This window comes from Andrena cerasifolii, chromosome 7 (assembly GCF_050908995.1).
Source record: "Andrena cerasifolii isolate SP2316 chromosome 7, iyAndCera1_principal, whole genome shotgun sequence".
NCBI classification, from domain to species: Eukaryota; Metazoa; Arthropoda; class Insecta; order Hymenoptera; family Andrenidae; genus Andrena; species Andrena cerasifolii.
The window spans coordinates 12,087,361-12,107,021 of NC_135124.1; the positions used below are offsets into that span (position 1 = coordinate 12,087,361).

Genomic DNA, 19,661 nt, shown 5'->3' on the forward strand with positions numbered 1-19,661 from the left:
CTAACGGAGTGCAATTCTTACATTCATTTTTTTATCGGTTGACCATATCCGATTATATGCATGTATGTATGTATCGATATCGATATCGATATTACAGAAGCAATGAATGAGGAGCGCGCAGAGGATTAAAAATGATGTATGTGTGTATGTATGTATGTACGTACGTGCATACGCGCGTGTAGATTTAAAAAAGCGACCCCAATTGGAATGAAATGATTTTAAAAGTTGATAGACATATAGAGGATAGCTGTCGAATAGCAGAATAAAAGCGATTATTAGAAGAATGTTGACATCCATAATCCATTATTTGGCATGAATAGACGGTCGTCATTGGTCGTCATAGATGGTTGGAAATGATTGGAAATCGTAAATCGTGGAACAAGTGCTTGCACGATGAATCTTTTGAATGTATAGCTACTAAAATAATATGCTTCGTGTAATCGTATTCCCGAGCAACAATAAATGACAAAGATTATTCATTGAACGTATATTATAGCGTTAATTGCGGAGATGAATTTCTTTTTCATGTATGTACATACGAGCTCTGTACATACATATACTGTAAATTACGAAAAAGAGTGTCAAGTCGGTGTAGGAATGTGGCACTTCAAAATGGCTGCCAGTTACTTTGGTAATTTACGGCTGTACCTTCCTTTGTTGTTGCTGATGTAAATACAATTGTGTATCGGAATATCGCGGAGCTGATTTTAATGGAACATAGTAGACCGAAGATTTTACGTACACGTTACCCTCGTCACTCGAGTTGTGTGGAAACGTGAAAATAGAATATGCTCTAAAGTCATTCTGTTACTGCTCTGATTTCTGCTTGGATCGAACTGATTTCAAGAAATTTCTCAGTCAATGTCTTGTAAATCTGCGAAAAAAGTGTGTTTTACTGTGACTGATTCAACGTGCACAGGAGCCTTTGCTACGATCTGTTACATACTCAACGAATAGGTTAGATTTCCGATCGATCTCAACACCATGTACAAAAATACAAAGAAACGTCCATGAGATTCGAACCCATAGATATGTTTCGCTCTGGTATACGAGCCTCCAACTAACACATATACGAAATTATGGATGAACAAGTAAAACAATTTTATAGAGCAATTAATACATTTATAATAACGAATAACATACTTTGGTATTTGGCAGTATAATAATACTAATACCAATCTATCATTGTTACCGTCATCTAGTTACAAGTATTTGGATTGAAAGTAGCATTAGATGTAGCAATGTGCATTGTGATACCTACAGTGGATCGACATTTCTGTGGTGCATGGCATATTATACTACTGCTGCAATGACAATGTCCAGAGTCTATGCTAAAGTTTGTTAGCATGAACCTAGTTCAGTAAGCATTATAAATATTCGTATATCTATTCAGTCGATGCTAGTTATCGTAAATTACCTTGTATGTAAATATTTTCATGGCCAAGATTTTAAAAGTTCTAGTTTTGCCTTTAAGAGAAAGTAAGGGGGGCGATAGAAATATACGCATATTACGGGAATGTTAATACACTGTGAAATAGCAAATTAATATTATGTTTTAGATGTATGTATGTATGTATATATATGTCACAGCCGGATTAAAGCTAGGTCTTAGAAGACCTAGCATGGGCCACCATGAATCCGCCCGCAGTTAGCAAATCGAGCACTCGTGGCTCCGGATATCATCAAAAGGCGTTAGCTGAAATTCGCAACTCTTTACTACCTTTTGCAAATATCGGAGGAGCAGGCGACGTAGGTTCCAGCGCCGCTAGTACTATATCCACATTATCAACGACTAGCGGCATTAGTTCAGCCTCGGGTCTTAGCGGACTCTCTGGAACTTCTGGTTCTACCATCGATAAATCCGATCAACGGCAATTGTTGGTGCAGCTATCAGCCATGGGATATTCAGAGGTATGTTCTACAGTTGAAAGTTTACGTAAATAGTAGTACTCAGTTATGAAACAAGATGTTTGAAAGTGTCGTTTAAAATTCTGAATCTATAGGAGATTGCATTACGAACTCTCAAGTTAGCTGGCTGGCGTTTGGATGCTGCTATAGAGTTTTTGAAACAAGCGCAAGGAGAATCTCTGAATGGACTTGGTAAACTTAACAGCAAGTTGATCAGAAAACCTAGTTTGGAAAGAGAGTTAAGTCTACAACGCGGTAGTCCCGCGTTAGACAGTGGAGCAGGAAGCTCACGGTCCGATAGTCCCCGTTTGACGGAACTTAGTCCACATCCGCAATTGAGTCGACAGTATTCACCAAGCAATTTCGTAGATCGAGAACCACCACCTCCTCCGCCTCCTAGATGCAGTTCCACGCCACCTCCGCCACCACCGCCTCATACTCCGTACAATCAGCCGAATGTACCTAGTAATATGCAGCAAATGCTGAAACGCATGTCTCCTGCTCCGGTTGTTCCTACACGACCGCCCCCCACCGCACCTGGCAATACCGGAGCGACTTCGACCTCGGTTAATTTACCGCAAAGGGGTACCAGTCCAGTGGCGAGTTCGACCAACAGTTCGAATAATCGTCAACCTATGATCGTTCAAAACGGACCCCAAGTTCAGCAGCAGCTTTCTCAACAAATACAGGCTCTCAGTATATATCAAACGAACAGTAACAACTCTAATACTCAAGTTGAACCGCCACCTCCGTATCCTATAGTTTCTTCTCCGTCGACCGGCCCTGTCCAACCACCATCTTACAGTGCCTCTATACAGAACAGACAGAGCCCTACGCAATCTCAGCAAGATTATCGCAAGAGTCCTTCCTCCGGAATCTATTCCGGCACGACATCGGCTGGATCGCCAAGTCCGGTCACCGTTTCCGCTATATCTCCTAGTACACAAGCTTCTATGGCTAGGCCAACTCCGCTGCAAGCTTGGGGTGCGAGGCAGGCCAAGACACAGCCGCCGATCATCATGCAATCCGTCAAGAGCACTCAAGTACAGAAACCCGTCTTACAGACAGCCATCGCACCAACTTCTCCGCAACCGATTTCCACCACTGGCAACACACCTCCGGCCCCTCCGTCATACGCTTCCTCTATTCAACAAAAGCAGCAACCGCAACCGCAAGAACCACAGCAGCAGCAACAGCCGCGACCGCCGTCACCACCACATCAACAACCACCATCATCACCACCATCATCACCACCACCGCCCCCACCGCTACCACCACCACTACCACCACCACTACCACCACCACTATCACCACCACTATCACCACCTCCACCACCACCACCGCCCCCACTACCACCACCCCCGCAACAACCTCCACCTGGGTATCCACCGGCGAATAATACTGGGACAACCGTAGGTGTTTCGGTGGGAATACCAACTACGGAGCCACCGAGTTACGCGACTACGATGCAAGCATTAGCGGCGCAACGAGGTATGCATCACCCGCTTCCTCCTCCTCCCTATGGGACACCTACCACCGATGATTCATCCGGAATCTCGACGACAGAGAATAGCGCGACTCTTAGGTCATCTCCGGTTGCTGTTCACCCTCCTTTGCAAAGAAAGTATTCTCCCGCCGATACCTGTCAGCATTCGATAGAAACGCCGCCGCCTCTACCTCCGGTAGCATCAACATCCATAACTACGAGAAATGTTAACGCTAGTAACAGTAGCAACTGTGTCGATGGGGGTGGTGACGGTGACGGTGGCGATGGCGGATACGCTAACGGTGACGTTGGCGGTGACTGTGACGGAGATGGTGGCGATGACGGTGACAATGGCTGTGGCTATGACTGTAGCTGTAACTGTGGCGATGGCGATGGCGATGGCTATGGCTATGGCTATGCCTATGGTGATGTCGATGTCGATAGCGGTGGCGGTGGCGGCAGTATCGGAGTAGCAGTCAGCGGAGACTTTGGCAGCGGCGTTTTCGGAGGTGGCGTCTTCGGAGATGGCGTCTTCGGCGACGGCGTCTTCGGTGACGACGTCTTCGGAGGTGGCGTCTTCGGCGATGGCGTCTTCGGTGATGGCGTCTTCGGTGGTAGCGGCTTCGGTGGTAGCGGCTTCGACGGTGGAGGCTTCGACGGTGGTGGCTTCGACGGTGGTGGTAGCGGTGGCTTCGGTGGCAGCAGCGGCTTCAGTGGTAGCGGCTTCGGCGGTGGTGGAGGCTTCGGTGGCGGCAGCGGCTTCAGTGGTAGCGGCTTCGGTGGTAGTGGAGGTGGAGGTGGAGGCCGTGGCCGTGGCCGTGCTGGTGGTGGCGTTGGCGTCGGCATTGGCGGGGGTGGTGACTGTGGCAGTGGGGATGGGGATGGCGATGGAGATGGAGACGGGGATGGAGATGGAGATGGAGATGGCGATGGTGACGGCGATGATGATGACGATGACGATGGCGATGGCGGTGGTGGTGGCAGTGGCGGTGGTGGTACTGGTGTTGTTACCGGTGTCGGTATTGGTATGGGTGTCCGTGGCGGTGCTGTTGCTGGTGACGATGGTTGCAGTGATGGTGGCGGTGGATGTGGTGGTATTAACAATAATAACATCAACAACCCCCACAACAACAACAACAACAATAACATTGACCATTCACCGGATAATAATGGAGCAAAGGGAGGTAGTAGTTCTCCTTCGACTTACAAAATCAAGCATCAGTCTCCGATCCCCGAGCGAAAACACATGAGTAAAGAGAAGGAGGAAGAACGCAGGGATTGTAAAGTTCGTAATTATTCTCCTCAAGCGTTTAAATTTTTTATGGAACAGCACATTGAAAATGTATTGAAATCCCACAAGCAACGGTTGTATCGTCGTCTACAGCTGGAAACGGAAATGGCCAAAATAGGCCTTAGTACGGAGGCGCAGTGTCAGATGAGGAAAATGTTGTCGCAGAAGGAATCGAATTACATCCGATTGAAGCGAGCGAAAATGGACAAGTCGATGTTCACGAAAATTAAACCCATTGGTGTTGGCGCTTTCGGAGAGGTAACGCTTGTCAGGAAGCTCGACACCAATCAATTTTACGCAATGAAAACGTTAAGGAAGGCAGATGTATTGAATCGGAATCAAGTTGCCCACGTGAAAGCCGAAAGAGATATACTGGCGGAGGCTGACAATGAATGGGTAGTAAAGCTCTACTATTCTTTTCAAGACAAGGACAACTTATATTTTGTAATGGATTACATACCTGGCGGTGACTTGATGTCGTTACTGATTAAATTAGGCATTTTCAAAGAACCATTGGCAAGATTTTACATTGCCGAGCTGACGTGTGCGGTAGAAAGTGTTCATAAAATGGGTTTCATACATAGAGACATTAAGCCGGATAATATTTTAATCGATCGAGATGGACATATAAAATTGACAGACTTCGGGCTGTGTACGGGATTTCGTTGGACTCACAACTCCAAATATTATCAACAAAACGGTAAGGATGATATGTATAACCGATAGCCGATAAGCGAATGCTCGACAAAAGCTTGTATACATATATGTGCTACCGACGAAATTCGGGAAGCCCGAGATATCCAAGTAGATTGTTCAGCCTTCAGTAACCCACTTAGTAATCTAACAGTCTTGAAAATGAACAGTAATTCCCTTCCGTGTTCGACACTTTTACAATTTTTTTTACCTTTTCAAGTTCCCCCTGGTATCTAGATAATTAATATTATGACGAAAACAGGTCACGGAAAACAAGATTCTATGGATCCCGCCGATGACTGGAATAACGAATGTCGTTGCATTCAGTTGAAGCCATTGGAACGTAGGAGGCACAGAGAACATCAAAGGTGTTTAGCGCATTCGTTGGTCGGGACACCGAACTATATTGCGCCGGAAGTGCTCCAAAGGACAGGGTACACTCAGTTGTGCGATTGGTGGAGTGTCGGTGTAATTTTGTACGAAATGTTGGTCGGCTCTCCACCGTTTCTTGCGAATACCCCCGCTGAAACGCAGTACAAAGTAAGTAGAACAGACCTACAGTTTCCGATCATTATACAAAATATGTAAAAAAAAATATCTACCAAGTAAAAGTTTTGTGCAAGGAACGAGGAGAAGTACGCACTAACGCGCGATGTTTACGTTGCAGGTGATTAATTGGGAAACGACTCTACACATACCGAAACAAGCCAACCTCTCTGCGGAAGGTATGGATTTGATATTAAAGCTTTGCGTGGGTGCGGATCGTCGGTTAGGTAAGAACGCGGACGAAGTGAAAAATCATCCGTTTTTTGCGAGTATTGACTTTGAGAAAGGGTTGCGTCGACAAGTAGCCCCTCATATACCTCGGATACAATATCCTACCGATACGAGTAACTTTGACCCCGTGGATCCCGATAAATTACGGAACTCGGAATCTTCCGATTCTAACAAGTCGGACGAGTTGTTGGACAATGGCAAACCGTTTCACGGTTTCTTTGAATTCACTTTTAGACGCTTCTTTGACGACGGTGGTGGTCCTGCGTATCCTAGTCGAATAAGTTTGGACGATAACGACAATCAAGGTCCTGTTTACGTATGACAGTAGGTATGTAAGTTTAATTTGTGACAAAGATAAGATAATGCAATATTGTTTCACGTTCAATTAGAAACTATTGCTTGTAAATATTGTGTGAAAGGGTTTGTTCAGGATCGACGACGGGTAGCTGGAGTAATGCGTACCGCAAGGAACTTTATTAAATCGTTGTCAATGAACGAATACCGTACTATGTTAACGAGCTGAACAAAAACCATCGTAAAACGAGAACCCTCGCGTTTGTTCCTTACACTCGATAATACGATATATCCGTGCGTTTCGTTATTCATATTCTTTTTGTTTTCTTTTCCATCACCTGCGCGCGCGCACACACACAGACACAGACACACAACCACGCACCCACTCCCCCAAAACACACACACACACACACACACGCATCACCACTCTCGCTATCGCTCTCGCTCTCGCATCCACCCCTCCCCTGCCTCCGCTCATTCATCTCGCACTATTTTTATAATAGAAGACGAGTTCATTGGAATCGCCTTTTCAGAGATACCTATATGATTTTTCGGCTAAAAATCAACTATACGATAATAAGACGGAATTAGGTACATATAATCGCGAACTCCAAATTCATGGGCATTTACCGTGCGTTTATGATACAATTGCTATAATTTTACGGTCACAACGTGGCACGATATACCTTGAGTTAAGATTTTCCGTTACGATAGCTCTTGTGTAATTGTGTGAAGTGTGGCAAAAATGTACGACTTTTAAAGAAGAGTATCAAATTTGTTTACCGCGAAGCGCGTATAATCTCGAATAGAATTATTGAACGTGATATGAGTTTCCTCAATCGAGAGAGAGAAAAGTAAATGATGGATGGCTAGGCAATATACTATACTCTCACATAGTATATTGAGATTGAAGGAAAGGTATTGTGCTTGCCATTTTCATTGGTACTGGCTTTCGTGCCTATTGGAAATAAGTGTTTGTATGTTTCAGCAAGTACTGTGATATTGCATATAATTAGAATAATATGGCTTTTAAATGTATCAGTCTTATTTAACTTCTTTTTTACATTGAATGCTACAACAAATATAAATAATAATTATTGCTAAATATTAATTATTACTGTATAGATTTTTGGATGAATGTAATGTGTTGATTGCATATTTTATGCAGCTTTTAATCGTCAAGCCTTCTTTCTTTCCTTCTTCCCCTCTTTCTCTCTCTGTCTTTCCCTTTCCTTTTTTCTTCTTTCTTTCTTCTGTCTTTATGTTTTTATATATCTTTTCTTCTGCCATTTCAAGAAATGAAGAATTATAAATTTAAGAAATACACTTCGTATATGTTGACGGACTAATATTTACAATTATTTACATATTCTTTGACCTGTTAGATATAATTAAAATTAAATACCCGAGAATCAACTCGCGTTGAATTTAATCGAATTGTTGACGCGGCAATGAGAAATAAACAATTGGAAGCTTTGATTTACTTAATGGAATACTGATTAAATACGGTTTAAGTGGAAACGCGAGTAAATAATATGTCAACCAAGTAACGAGTGTAACTTCATTTGTTCATACTTTTTAGGAAATCGATTTCTGTAAACAAATTTCAACAACAATTTATTTTTATAATATCTATGACAAATGAAGATTGGAGAAGTAACACGATAGGTATGTCGTATATTACACTTGAAAAACTATCCTTATGTGACGTTACGTCTGGCCTTTATTTTCTTACTTTCTTTTTTTTTTGTTTTACTTTTCAATTAATTGACTCATTTCAATTTTTTGCACGCCGAAGAATCTAAAGCCAGAGTCTAGAGCAATATGTAAGTCGTTATAATTTTCTACGCGTTAATTTGTTATTCAAATTCATACAAATTCACATAAACGTGTACTGCAATCTGCAATGGACCAGTCTATCCTTCTAAAGCAACGTAGGATTTAATCGTTCACGTTACTCCTTTCGATGGGGGAGGAGCAGGAGGAGGAGGAGGAGGAGGGGGAGGAGAGAATTCGCATATGTAATAAATCTTTCCGTTTATATATAGTTAACAGGTCGACAACAGAAACTGTAATTGTTAATCTTTTGTAGCTAATTATAAAATCAACAGGTGTAAAAGCGTGTATCGCTGTACCAGTAACGATCAGCATCTTAAAAATACATATTACTCAAACTTGATCCAGAACTAAAACTAAAATGTTTCCCCAGTTTTATGGCTCTTTTTATATTTAGATGGCTTTAAAGTTGAACAAAGTAATTGTTATTAATCCGTGTGCCTTTTACATGCTCTGTATACCGAAGGAATAATATAAGTGCTTCTTGTGCAGACCGAGAGTCTGTTTATTCTCCAGGCTTCTTGAGGAGTATCTGAACGTTGCTGTATCGATAATAGATAAATAATGTTTAAAGAAATTCATTTCACATAGTTTATTTGTCAACAACAAAGCATGTATACACATGTACATGAAACAAGACGCAAAAGGCAGAAGAAAGAAACACTTGGGCCATGTTTTTCCTCGAACATGGATGGAAAGAAGGGAAATATCAAAAGTATTTGTACATTTTCAAGGCTCCTCTGGCAATAGATCAGCTATGAGAATGATTAAAGTTTCAGTGGCAGTCGGGAGGGAGCAAGGGAAGAAAAGAATGCGTATTTATATAACTTGTATTCATATCCGATAGTTTATAAACATTTATTTGTCGTGTTTGTATTCGTAGAAAAAGAAAGCAATCAGGTTTATGTACTGCACAGAGCACAGAAGATTGTTGCTAGATTGAAAAACCAAGTATTGTTGTACATCACATATGACAAACAATGAATACCAAAGGGATTAACTTTTATAACGATAAAAGTAGTCCTTGTATACTATAATATGTACAATTTATAACTTTACTCTTATAAATTTGCATGCGTAATTTTAGATAATGGATGCGCGAAAGTCAATAACTGAAAAAGCACTGCGAGTGGTGCAGTTAAATGGACGCAACGTTAATATGAATTTTCAGCAAGCATTAGTTTTGAATCTCTGTCGTAAATTGTAAAGTGTAAACGAATGGTGAGAAATTAGCACGAAGCATAGAAATTATTATTCTACAGATATATTGTCACACCTAGACCATTAATAGATTTTGCAGGCTCTTGTTTACAATACTACTTATTTACAATTAACTGCAACAAACCGATAATCTGTTCTCATTCCATTGCATACCCTACATGCGTATGTGTAAAAATGAATTCAGGCCGTGTTAACACGTTGCATGCGCCGACGATATGTAATAGGCAGTAAGGAGATCGGATACCTAATAAGCTTCCTACTATAAGGCTGAATACTACATAAATAGATACGAACAAACATTCGTGTAGTCGCTTATATGCAAATGACATTATTGTATTTACATTTTACATGAATGAATAGGAGTGGAACGATAGTTGTAATTACAAACTACTGGCAGACAACGTGTTAAGCTCTAAACATTTGAGGATCGACAAGTTGATACCTCTTGTTGCGCATCGATGAGAAAGAAAATATTTTTATACCATGAAATATACATGTATATAATAATTCACTTCTAAATGTTATCCACATAGATAATTGTAATGTAATTACATTATGATATCCATTGATTTAATTACATGTTAAATTAAGCTCAGCTCTGTTAATAAATATTGTAGGATCTTTGCGATTGCAAGATTACATCTATTGGGATTACAACATAATATACAGATCTGTTGACCCACGTGCCTGAGGAAAGTGATTTTGCATTATACGGTTGTACAGTTTGTAACATAATCTAACATCCTTTTCTGCTTTGTAATTACTAATTACGTATATTAAAGAATAATGTAAGAAGATAGAGGCAAGTTAGTTCTGTGAGGCATTCAAATTTATTGGTCTTTGTATATATTTTGGATAATTATTCCAAATTAAAACTATTTAACGCTTATATGCTTGAAATTACTACAATTCTTTTTCATATACAGGGCCGTTCCTGGGTTTTGGCCGCTCGGGTGCAAAAACAATATTGCCGCCCTTATTAATTCAATATTCTTTAATTAACAATTTAATATGCAGTGTTTACTTTTATATCTATACATACATAATTTTAAACAGTTGTCATGGAAAAGAGTTTCGATTATTATTCTTATTAATCAAAATTTTACATATAATAAACGGCCTGCGACCGCCCAAATGCGGGGGCACCTTTTGCACCCCTGCCAGGAACGGCCCTGTTCATATGCATACTTGCTCGTAACATTTTCAATGTTAAATTCCTCGAATTCGATTAGAATATCTACTTGGATTTACATAGATAATGTTGTATACTATACGATGTATAATAAAACAAACAAGATTGTTAATATATATGTGCATAGGTACCTATAATCTAGTGTAGATGATACGATAAGTTTACGAGTCGAACAGTTCGATTTTTCAATTCGTCATTAAGTCAACATTATATCTGCATAGGTATATGTACGTGGAGTTGAATGGTCAAATCATAATCGTGTACGGGAACTTGCATCAAGCAAGTACAAAGTCGTTTAAAGTACCTATGTAGTTGCGTTTTTCTTCGACTAAAATTCGAATCAGATCAACTGAGTCTGTAATTATAATTTTCCAACAACCAAAAAGTTCGTTGTTAGAGAAGAAAAACACTTTACTCTGACCGTGGCAGGAAACCTTTACCGAGTATCGAATGTTTTTCGCTCAGTACTTGGAGGAATATTTCGTAATGCTGATCATTTATGTAACTATTTAGATCGCAATTCACACGGCACCAGGCACCTTATGCCTATGCATGCCTTCCAAAGTTCCAAGTTGGAACTTTGGAACTTCCAAGTTAATTCGTGCACAGCGTGGGGCGGAAATAATTTATCGGGTAGTTATTTTAGCGGTGGGGGAATGCCACGCATGCGCACGATGACGCCGCGACATCAACCAATCATCGCAAAGGAGGGAAAAGAAACGGCGCCACCGTCAAGCCAAATCAACTAGCCAAGGGAATCGGTTGTCGACGCTGGTTGGCTGCGGCCTCGCTTGGCTTGGCGCTGGCGTCGTTTCGTTTCCCGAGGCGATGATTGGTTCGACGTCGCTGCGCTATCTCGCGCATGCGTGGCGTTCCCCCTACCGCTAAAATAACTACCCGATAAGTTATTTCCGCCCCACGCTGTACATATTGGTATATATGTACGCACGTGATTGTATAGTACGTACGTAGGTAACATCTCGTTGCTTTCCTTAAAAAGTCGCTTCTTTGAAGAAACGAAAGGAAAAGAAAAACCTCATCAAAATGAATCGTATTAGGAAACTCCTATCGAGTAAAGAAACTCGAGAATATTTTATGAGGCAAGCCACCGGAAAATTTCTTTACACAAACGCAGATGTATTTAGTATATTACATCGTTCTTTAATATTTGCATATCTACATGTACCTACTTATTAAATTGGAAGCGATTTGAATATATAAAAATCGGGTTTCTATTTTTAGCACACATTTCTGGGGACCCGTAGCTAATTGGGGGATTCCAATTGCTGCAATTGCCGACATACAAAGAGATCCCAAGTACATTAGTGGAAAGATGACAGTTGGTTAGTTTTCTAATTTGAGCAATATAATTATTTCCCAATGCGACTATCGATTATCCATAATCATATTCAGCTTCTTTCACCAATATAAATTCTGTATAACTATGAGATTGCGCGAAAACTTGGGAAATACTAAAATATCTTTTCCACTTTTCCTACATAAGTACATATATAGGTACATAGGGAGCATCAACAATATGTCAATATCTACATGGACCCTTTTCATACACAAATGGTCGAATGGCTTCATTCGCAATGCTTGCAAAGTAATTTCGGAGAAAGTATTAAACCGATACCTAAATCTTAGTTTGAAAAATAACGCATAGCGTGTAGTGTGCATCTGTATATCGATATATGTATATATGTATGCGGGTGAACCATCTATCGCCATTCACAAGATACCCTATTATATTAATTTTTTTCAGCTTTATGCTTATATTCAGCAATGTTCATGCGATTTGCATTCAAGGTCCAACCAAGGAATATGCTTCTCTTTGCCTGTCACTTTGTTAATGAAGGCGCACAGCTCACACAGGGTTTCCGATTCATTCGATATCACTTTACAGATAAGAAGGAATGATAGAATATCCTATTAACATCATTATCACTCAACAATGTGTCTTTGCTTTTAACAAGCATAGTAAAATGTTAGTTTTAGGATAAAGTGCAAATGTAAATTTAATTGTAACTGCACATGTACAATAATAATAATAAAAAGAACAGCTGCCTTGCGATTGAAAATAGAAAGTTAGTTGCAAATAGGTATAATGTACATGGATAGAAACTGTTGATAAAGATATCATAATTTTTCCATCAATCATGTGTATATACATTGTACAGGGGAGAAAAAAAGAAAGGGATTAAACTATAATGTGAAACAGTCTGGCATATTTATATTTACAATTTAGTATCATTATCATAATATAAAAAGTAGAAAATTTGCGTAGAAACGTATGTTACAGTTTACATTCTGAACGATGCTGTTGATTCGAGATAATATCAGATTTAAAGAGATAAATATAAATTATTTTCTCTTGATCGCTGGCACAACTTAAACACATCGTACATATTTAAATCAGACGTGGGTACTTACTCTACACACTTAAATACAATCATATATAAAATGATATAGAATATAAAATATATACATATGTATATGTAATATGTATCTATTCTCTTATAATATCTATGGATTATAAGTAAAATGCCTTAAAATGAATGTGATCGTTAAAATATATAAAATATAGCAATTAAAAAACGGATCGTACATATACGTATTGGACAGCTTTGGACGCATTTGGACGGATGATACTGCTAATCTATCGCGAGTTCGCGAAACTTAAAATGCTATCTGCACGCACGGAGTAACGGCATAGCTAATTATTCACTTCTAATCAAATAATACACCATTGTCGACGCAAGTAGCAATATCCAATTAACTTGAGTCGATGGCGCACCAGCTACTCGACATTTGAACATATCGTACCTGTGAAACAAACATCACACAACGTCACTTGTATTTATGTATATATGTATGTATGTATGTATGTATGTATTGCGTTCAATTACCTAGTTTTTTCATCGTTGATTAGATTATTGAATTCAGCTTCTACCAACTGGCCATCGTAATACGTAATCAAATCCTCAAACGGATACTCAAAACCTTGTTTGCATTCGCATTTATAACCGCCAGTTTCAAAACCTCTGCCAAGAATAGGCATGCACTAATAACAGAGAAAGAAAAAGGAAACATGGATAAGAAACGCGAAATATGTTTATTTAAGGGGGGACCCCACCCTGAAGCCACTAATAAACGACCAAATTAGGGATTTTTTTGTTCGTATCAATACAAATATAGGGCTTGGAATTTTTATATAGATTCAAAGCAATCTTTATTTTGCTAGAAAAAATTTTGTTCCTGAAAAATTGTACAAAATGGCGGCGAACAAAATGACTTCCCGGAGCACTGCAAAAAAACTGGCCCACACTCCCGGGAATGACTGGATAAACAGGAATATATTATCTTTGACCTGGCGTAGGATTTTTGCAAAATTCGAATTATTTGCAATTATTCATATAAAAAAAAATTTGTAGCAACATAAAAATTGTTTAAAACTATATAAAAATCCAAGCCCTATATTTTTATTTATACGAACAGAAAAATCCCCAACTTTGTCTTTTGATAGTGGTTTCAGGGTGTGGTCCCCCCTTAAGTATTTGGATGGTAAATCTAATATCTTACGTATGATGTTTTCCTATCGCACTTGTGGGTATTCTTAAACGCATTTGGCGCGTAGAACGCATCGTCGCATTGATTGATATCAAGCTGAAGCAGGTCCATAGTAACAGCTACGACACCTCTGTAAGGATTTTATTTTAATATAAAATGCGATCTCGCTTGTCTTCTCCCTTATAATCAAACTGGTTTTTCCATCCTTCTACTGTGTCTCACATTCGATTTATGCATCGTACACATACATAGCTCGATTCAGTTCGGTTGTCCGTGCGGACAGATATACTTACTTGAATTCCAGTTTCTCTTTCAAGCTGTCCAAACCGAAAAATGGGGATGCATAGGTAATTACCCATTTCTTCACCTTGCCGTTACAATCGAAGTACGGAGTTGTCCAGTGGCCGTGGTTCAGGTTTGCAGCCCTGTTCCCACACATTAAAATAAATCCTATTTAGAAGATGAAATTCCTCTTGCTCTTCTCGATCCCGTAAATGTAATCTCTTTATGTCGGTACACTCTGAGCAGTATTAACCGTTAGACGTATACGTTCTTCATAGTAAATTCAATGTCTTAAAATTGTTTCAAAAGTTCAGGAGCAAGAGTTCCCGTTCACAGCGATAAATATAACAGATATAAATATACATATATACCTGTAAGAATTCGGGTAATGCTCGTATTTCTTCAGATATTCTCCAGTCTCATTGTATCGAATTTTGATTTTCATGTAATAATTCTCCAGCTCATCGAAATTTGTTGCCCATCTTTGTTTCAGTATTTGGAAGTAATCCCGTTTAGTGTACACCTCGTCTGTAACCATATCATATATTATATTATATTTCAGATTCAGATTATACTTGAATGAAGGATACGAGTAAGCCTAATCTCGCGATCATTTTTACGTTCGCGTTACCTGCACCGCGAAGCCTGGCTAAATCTTCCACTTTGAACTTGCGGGTGTTTAATTGAGTCTTATAAGCGTAAGGCGCAAAGAACGTTCTATTTGTGAATTTGTTACGATCCCAAAATGTCCCTGCAGACCATATTTTAGTGTCTCCGAGAACTAAAGCCAGGGTTTCTCCGATCATTTGGTCCTCTGTAAGTGGCCTGTCTGCTACCCTTTTACCAGAATAGACCTCGTGAGAATCAGAGATTTGTAGAAACGCACTAATAAAATTTGCCAATCTAGTGGCCATTCTCGCTTCGTTTTCGAAGAATTCTTTGGCACCGAAGCCTATATCTCCGCGTAACGTTAAATCTTCTTGCGTGTATCTGTAAATTTATACATCCAATTATCATAATCTGCCACATCTCGACTTTCTGCACCACACCGCTACCGATATAAACCACACCTTTTGCAAGTTTTTGAATTTATACTCAAGATAAATTTAACACATTGGTCTATGTTTACTTTCTCAGATTTCAATGCTTCTGGTCCAACAGAATAATTCCGATAATGATAAAATTGTTGGAGATATTTTTCTCGGACATGTGGCTTTGCCTTTTCCCATTCTACTGGCATTTTATGAATCCCTGAAAACCGAACGGCCGACCAATGTACGATACGGAAATGTTAGAGGGAGGAGGTAAAAGGGAGGAAACTACTTACAACCTATCCGAGTGCAATCAAACCCATTATAATATTGTTCTTGAGTTGCCCTCTCTACTATTTCACCAAGATACGGACGCCGCACTACAGTCGGTAGTCTAAAACCTGGCTTACACCTGCATTGATATCCTCCTCTTCGAAAACCCCAACCTTGTAACGGTTCACACTACACGAACAGTACAAATTAAAGTGTCGGCTAAGAGAATATTATAGAACAGTAAAGAAATAATAATTCCTTTTATGCCTAATACCTCGGTAGTTTCCGTTTTACATCTTGTAGTATTTGCAAATCTGTTTGGTCCGCTGTTCCCTTTCCCTTTAGGACACTGATTTATATCTATTCTTTCAAAATCCATTTCTATTACGGATATGGCAGTATATCTAAAACAATCGAGATAACGCAAGCTTTAAATAAACAACAATTGAGACCCTAGCAATTCCATTGGATTCATTAACATGTATATACGTTGGATATTCGATGTGTCTGAATCCTGTATGTCTTGGATAAATATCTGCGATAGGTACAACTGCTGCTACAAGCCATCGATTTGATCTACCACAATCGAAATATGGTCTGGTCCAGTTTACAGGTCCAGGATATTCGTCTGCGCCTGTATAAAATGAAAACAGAACATGATGTCTTTTGTCGTGTTACTGATCTTTTAACTTAAGGGGTCATTCTGGTAATCACGCCACAAACTTCGGCAACATTCAGGCTTTTATTCTCAGTGAATGCAATGAATAACAATGTCAAACTTTTTTTTTCATTTATTAAGCTCTTGTAATGTATACGGAACAATTTTTTAAATACACTTTTAATTGTGTTTTTTCAATGTTCCGTATACATTAAAAGTAGCTTAATAAATGAAAAAAAGTTTGACATTGTTATTCATTGTATTCACGGAGAAAAAAAACCTAAATGTTGCCAAATTTTGTGGCATGATTACCAGAATGACCCCTTAATAAATGGCTGTTGTTACTGTACCTCGTGGCCCATGGAAGGAAAATGTTTCATTAGTATTATTAGCATATCGAATTTCAACCTGGTATGTGGTTTTAGTGTCGTGCCTCTTCTGGACATTATCCGGCAACCATCTCTTGTACCTAGAATTATAAAGTCAATAAATAATGAAAAACCTCTGCCCGAAACATTGCGGAGCGAATGTTTACTTGCCATTCGTTTATACGATAATAGTCTGTTGTATAATCTTGGCTAAGACTACTGCTTGGAAATGCTCCAAGATCTTGTACTGTAAATGTGTTTCGTGTAGATATTCTCTCCAGATGTATGGGATCGTTGAAGTCGTCTGCTCTAAACGTTCGTGGAGCAAATCTAGGCATAGTCTTGTTAAAGAAGCCTCTATAGGATGGGGAATAGGACATGTTCGGTGAGAAATATATACTAGAAGCGTTTATGTAAGGATTCGCGGAGACATCGGCAACTGTTGACAGGAAATAATACATCATGCCTGGATCGTATGTGTCATTGATAGCTGGACGTATAAATCGTGACTGTAAAATGTAACTCCAGAAGAAAGATCTGCTAAGAGCCATGTTGTGAAGATGCAGCAAAGCAGTTCGATTCGGAAATACAGGATTGATGTTTATGTCCTTTATATCGGGTAAGTGAGAGACTGTGTCCTCCGGTAAATAAAGGTCTCCGAGATGCTGAATAGGACAATTTTCTTCATTGATCTTGTCCATTTTTAGCCGAATTTCATCGAACGTATCCCTGGCCTGCCATTCATATTGTCCGACAACGCCCAGGCAGCAGAGGCAAACGATCACTGTCACATGTACTTTCCAGTCAATAAGCTCCATTTCTTTTCTCTTTCGTTGGACAATTCTTAATTATCTATCTGCACCCGTAACATTATTTCACTAATTCACTGTAACATCAACAAACAGACGAGTACAAGAGAAGAAAAGAAGAACGCTGTCTTTGCTTTTCTTTACGCCACGTTCATTCTTCAGTCTTCACCCACGCCCAACGCCAAGCCACCAAGCTGCCGCTACCGCATCGGAACGTTCAACGGAGGAACGAGTAAACTCGGTAAACACCCAATGACCCAATCCGCGTTTCGTAAATCCTACTCTTACACATTATGACGTCATCCACACTCCAGCTAACTCTAGCCTCGTTCAAGTTGACCTATGCCGTTGATACCCAACATATGTATATGCATACATACCTATTACCTATATTTCCGAAAAGGAAGGTACGATGCGGCGGCGGGAAAAAGGCTGCCAGCGTTTCAAAGTTTTACATGCAATAGAAGACAATTTCATTTTTAACAGTGTATCTCAGTGTGTCTCTTGCCAAAAGGAAAAAGAAAATTGGCGCGAAAGCTGTGTAACTGCGACATCTTGAAAAGACAAAAAAAAGGAAAAGTACTAAACTATAGGTTAATAGAAGATAATATTTAAATATCTTTTGTTATGGTAATTCGCGTAGCGCCCTGGTCCAACGACCCCCTAGGGGTTTGACTCTCCCGACTACATAAGTATTCCGCTTGCTCTGGCATTATTGTCCCAATACAGGTTCACCCCTATTTATCTGCGAAAAAAAAAGAATTTCTCATAGCTAAACAAGTATTTCGAGGAGACGGCTTGCTGGGGGTCTTCTACTTCAGCCCTTAATGCGACTGGTGTATGTATGTACTGTTGCTGCCGCTCCTGCTCCTCCTGCTCCTCCTGCTTTAGTTCCTGAGAAAATTTCTCCGATACCCGGTTCGAGGTTCAGCACTGTCGGTATATTAACGTGGGAAATAATCTTCCAGAACTTTTCATTCCGTATACATATATCATTACATATAATGACGAATTTCACAATCTATCATGCAATTCTCTTAATTCAGCCACATATTTTTCCGCTACGATAATCCGTGAAAAATATCTAACAATAAGATTTCTCCGTAAAATACAACGAAATAAACAAAGGACAAATTCCAATGTGTACTCCATAATTCGATTAAATATAGGAATTTTTCTGCATTAAAATCTCTAGACAAGTACTTATGCATACACATACTGCGATAACGACTTGCGCGCGCGCGCGAGTACGAGGACCCGCCAGAGTTAGGAGTGGGAGAAGGAGGAGGAGGAGGAGGAGAGAGAGAGAGAGGGGGTGAGAGAACGGATCTTAATAGAGGAAAAAGAAATAGAGAGAAGGGAAGGAAACAAAGCGAGAAAGAAGACGAGATAGAGTAGAGTAAAAATAAAAGAAAGAGAGAAAGGAAGAAAGAAGTAGGAAACAATATAAGAGTAACTGAATGCTATCCCATTGACGAATAATTATGCATAGTTTTTGCGTTGGTAGTTTATTTGCAATGGACAGACTATTGGAACGAATAAAAATCATTGTTAAGAAAACGGAAAAAGTTCGGTAGGAACAGGTTTCTGCAAGTGAGTGTGCAAGCGGTATCTTTCCTTGTTGCTCCTTCTCATTTAAGGGACGCGGGTGCGTGCTCAACCAGACAGGCGGTTTACGGTTGAATTCAGGACCGTATCCTGTTGTCTATATGTATGTACTCTGTTCTCTGTTCTCATACCGTGAACATCGCTCGTCAGATTTCAAGAGAAATGAACTACAAGAACACGCACACTGATGGTTTCGTTTCGATTGACAGCATTTATCTTGCGAGATAAATATAAAATATAATCGACAATAAACTGAATAAACTATACGGAACACGGTAAAAATTGTTTCATTTCAATGGTTTTCCTTCAAGTTATTGAAATGATGCGCTCTTTTATATGCACACTTTATCCTCTTACCGTTTTC

The 19,661-nt window shown here is 39.7% G+C and overlaps 3 protein-coding genes across 8 annotated transcripts; 2 read left to right on the forward strand and 1 right to left on the reverse strand.

The window, feature by feature from the left end:
- Positions 1–266: 266 nt before the first annotated feature.
- On the forward strand, positions 267–7,605 carry Wts (serine/threonine-protein kinase warts). 5 transcript variants are annotated; one of them, XM_076817371.1, is made up of 8 exons: positions 267–1,091; positions 1,203–1,360; positions 1,560–1,911; positions 2,004–3,840; positions 4,288–5,385; positions 5,641–5,918; positions 6,046–6,151; positions 6,390–7,605. In XM_076817371.1, exons 3-8 carry the CDS (start codon positions 1,633–1,635, stop codon positions 6,434–6,436), a joined length of 3,645 nt encoding a protein of 1,214 aa, XP_076673486.1. In that variant the 5' UTR covers positions 267–1,091; positions 1,203–1,360; positions 1,560–1,632; the 3' UTR covers positions 6,437–7,605. The 5 variants fall into 5 exon arrangements, with proteins under 5 accessions (XP_076673486.1, XP_076673482.1, XP_076673484.1 ...); XM_076817367.1 differs by having other exon boundaries at positions 273–1,091; positions 6,046–7,605; XM_076817369.1 differs by having other exon boundaries at positions 273–1,091; positions 1,591–1,911; positions 6,046–7,605.
- Positions 7,606–11,642: 4,037 nt separating this feature from the next.
- On the forward strand, positions 11,643–12,785 carry Mpc1 (mitochondrial pyruvate carrier). 2 transcript variants are annotated; one of them, XM_076816791.1, is made up of 3 exons: positions 11,643–11,798; positions 11,941–12,041; positions 12,464–12,785. In XM_076816791.1, exons 1-3 carry the CDS (start codon positions 11,743–11,745, stop codon positions 12,616–12,618), a joined length of 312 nt encoding a protein of 103 aa, XP_076672906.1. In that variant the 5' UTR covers positions 11,643–11,742; the 3' UTR covers positions 12,619–12,785. The 2 variants fall into 2 exon arrangements, with proteins under 2 accessions (XP_076672906.1, XP_076672907.1); XM_076816792.1 differs by having other exon boundaries at positions 12,508–12,785.
- Positions 12,786–12,916: 131 nt separating this feature from the next.
- Positions 12,917–17,884, reverse strand: LOC143371530 (uncharacterized). Its single transcript, XM_076816776.1, has 12 exons — positions 17,052–17,884; positions 16,863–16,981; positions 16,344–16,488; positions 16,129–16,258; positions 15,878–16,043; positions 15,621–15,801; positions 15,182–15,540; positions 14,922–15,078; positions 14,562–14,693; positions 14,281–14,398; positions 13,608–13,762; positions 12,917–13,524 (listed from the first exon to the last, which is right to left on the reverse strand). Exons 1-12 carry the CDS (start codon positions 17,696–17,698, stop codon positions 13,419–13,421), a joined length of 2,415 nt encoding a protein of 804 aa, XP_076672891.1. The 5' UTR covers positions 17,699–17,884; the 3' UTR covers positions 12,917–13,418.
- Between the last annotated feature and the right edge of the window lie 1,777 nt (positions 17,885–19,661).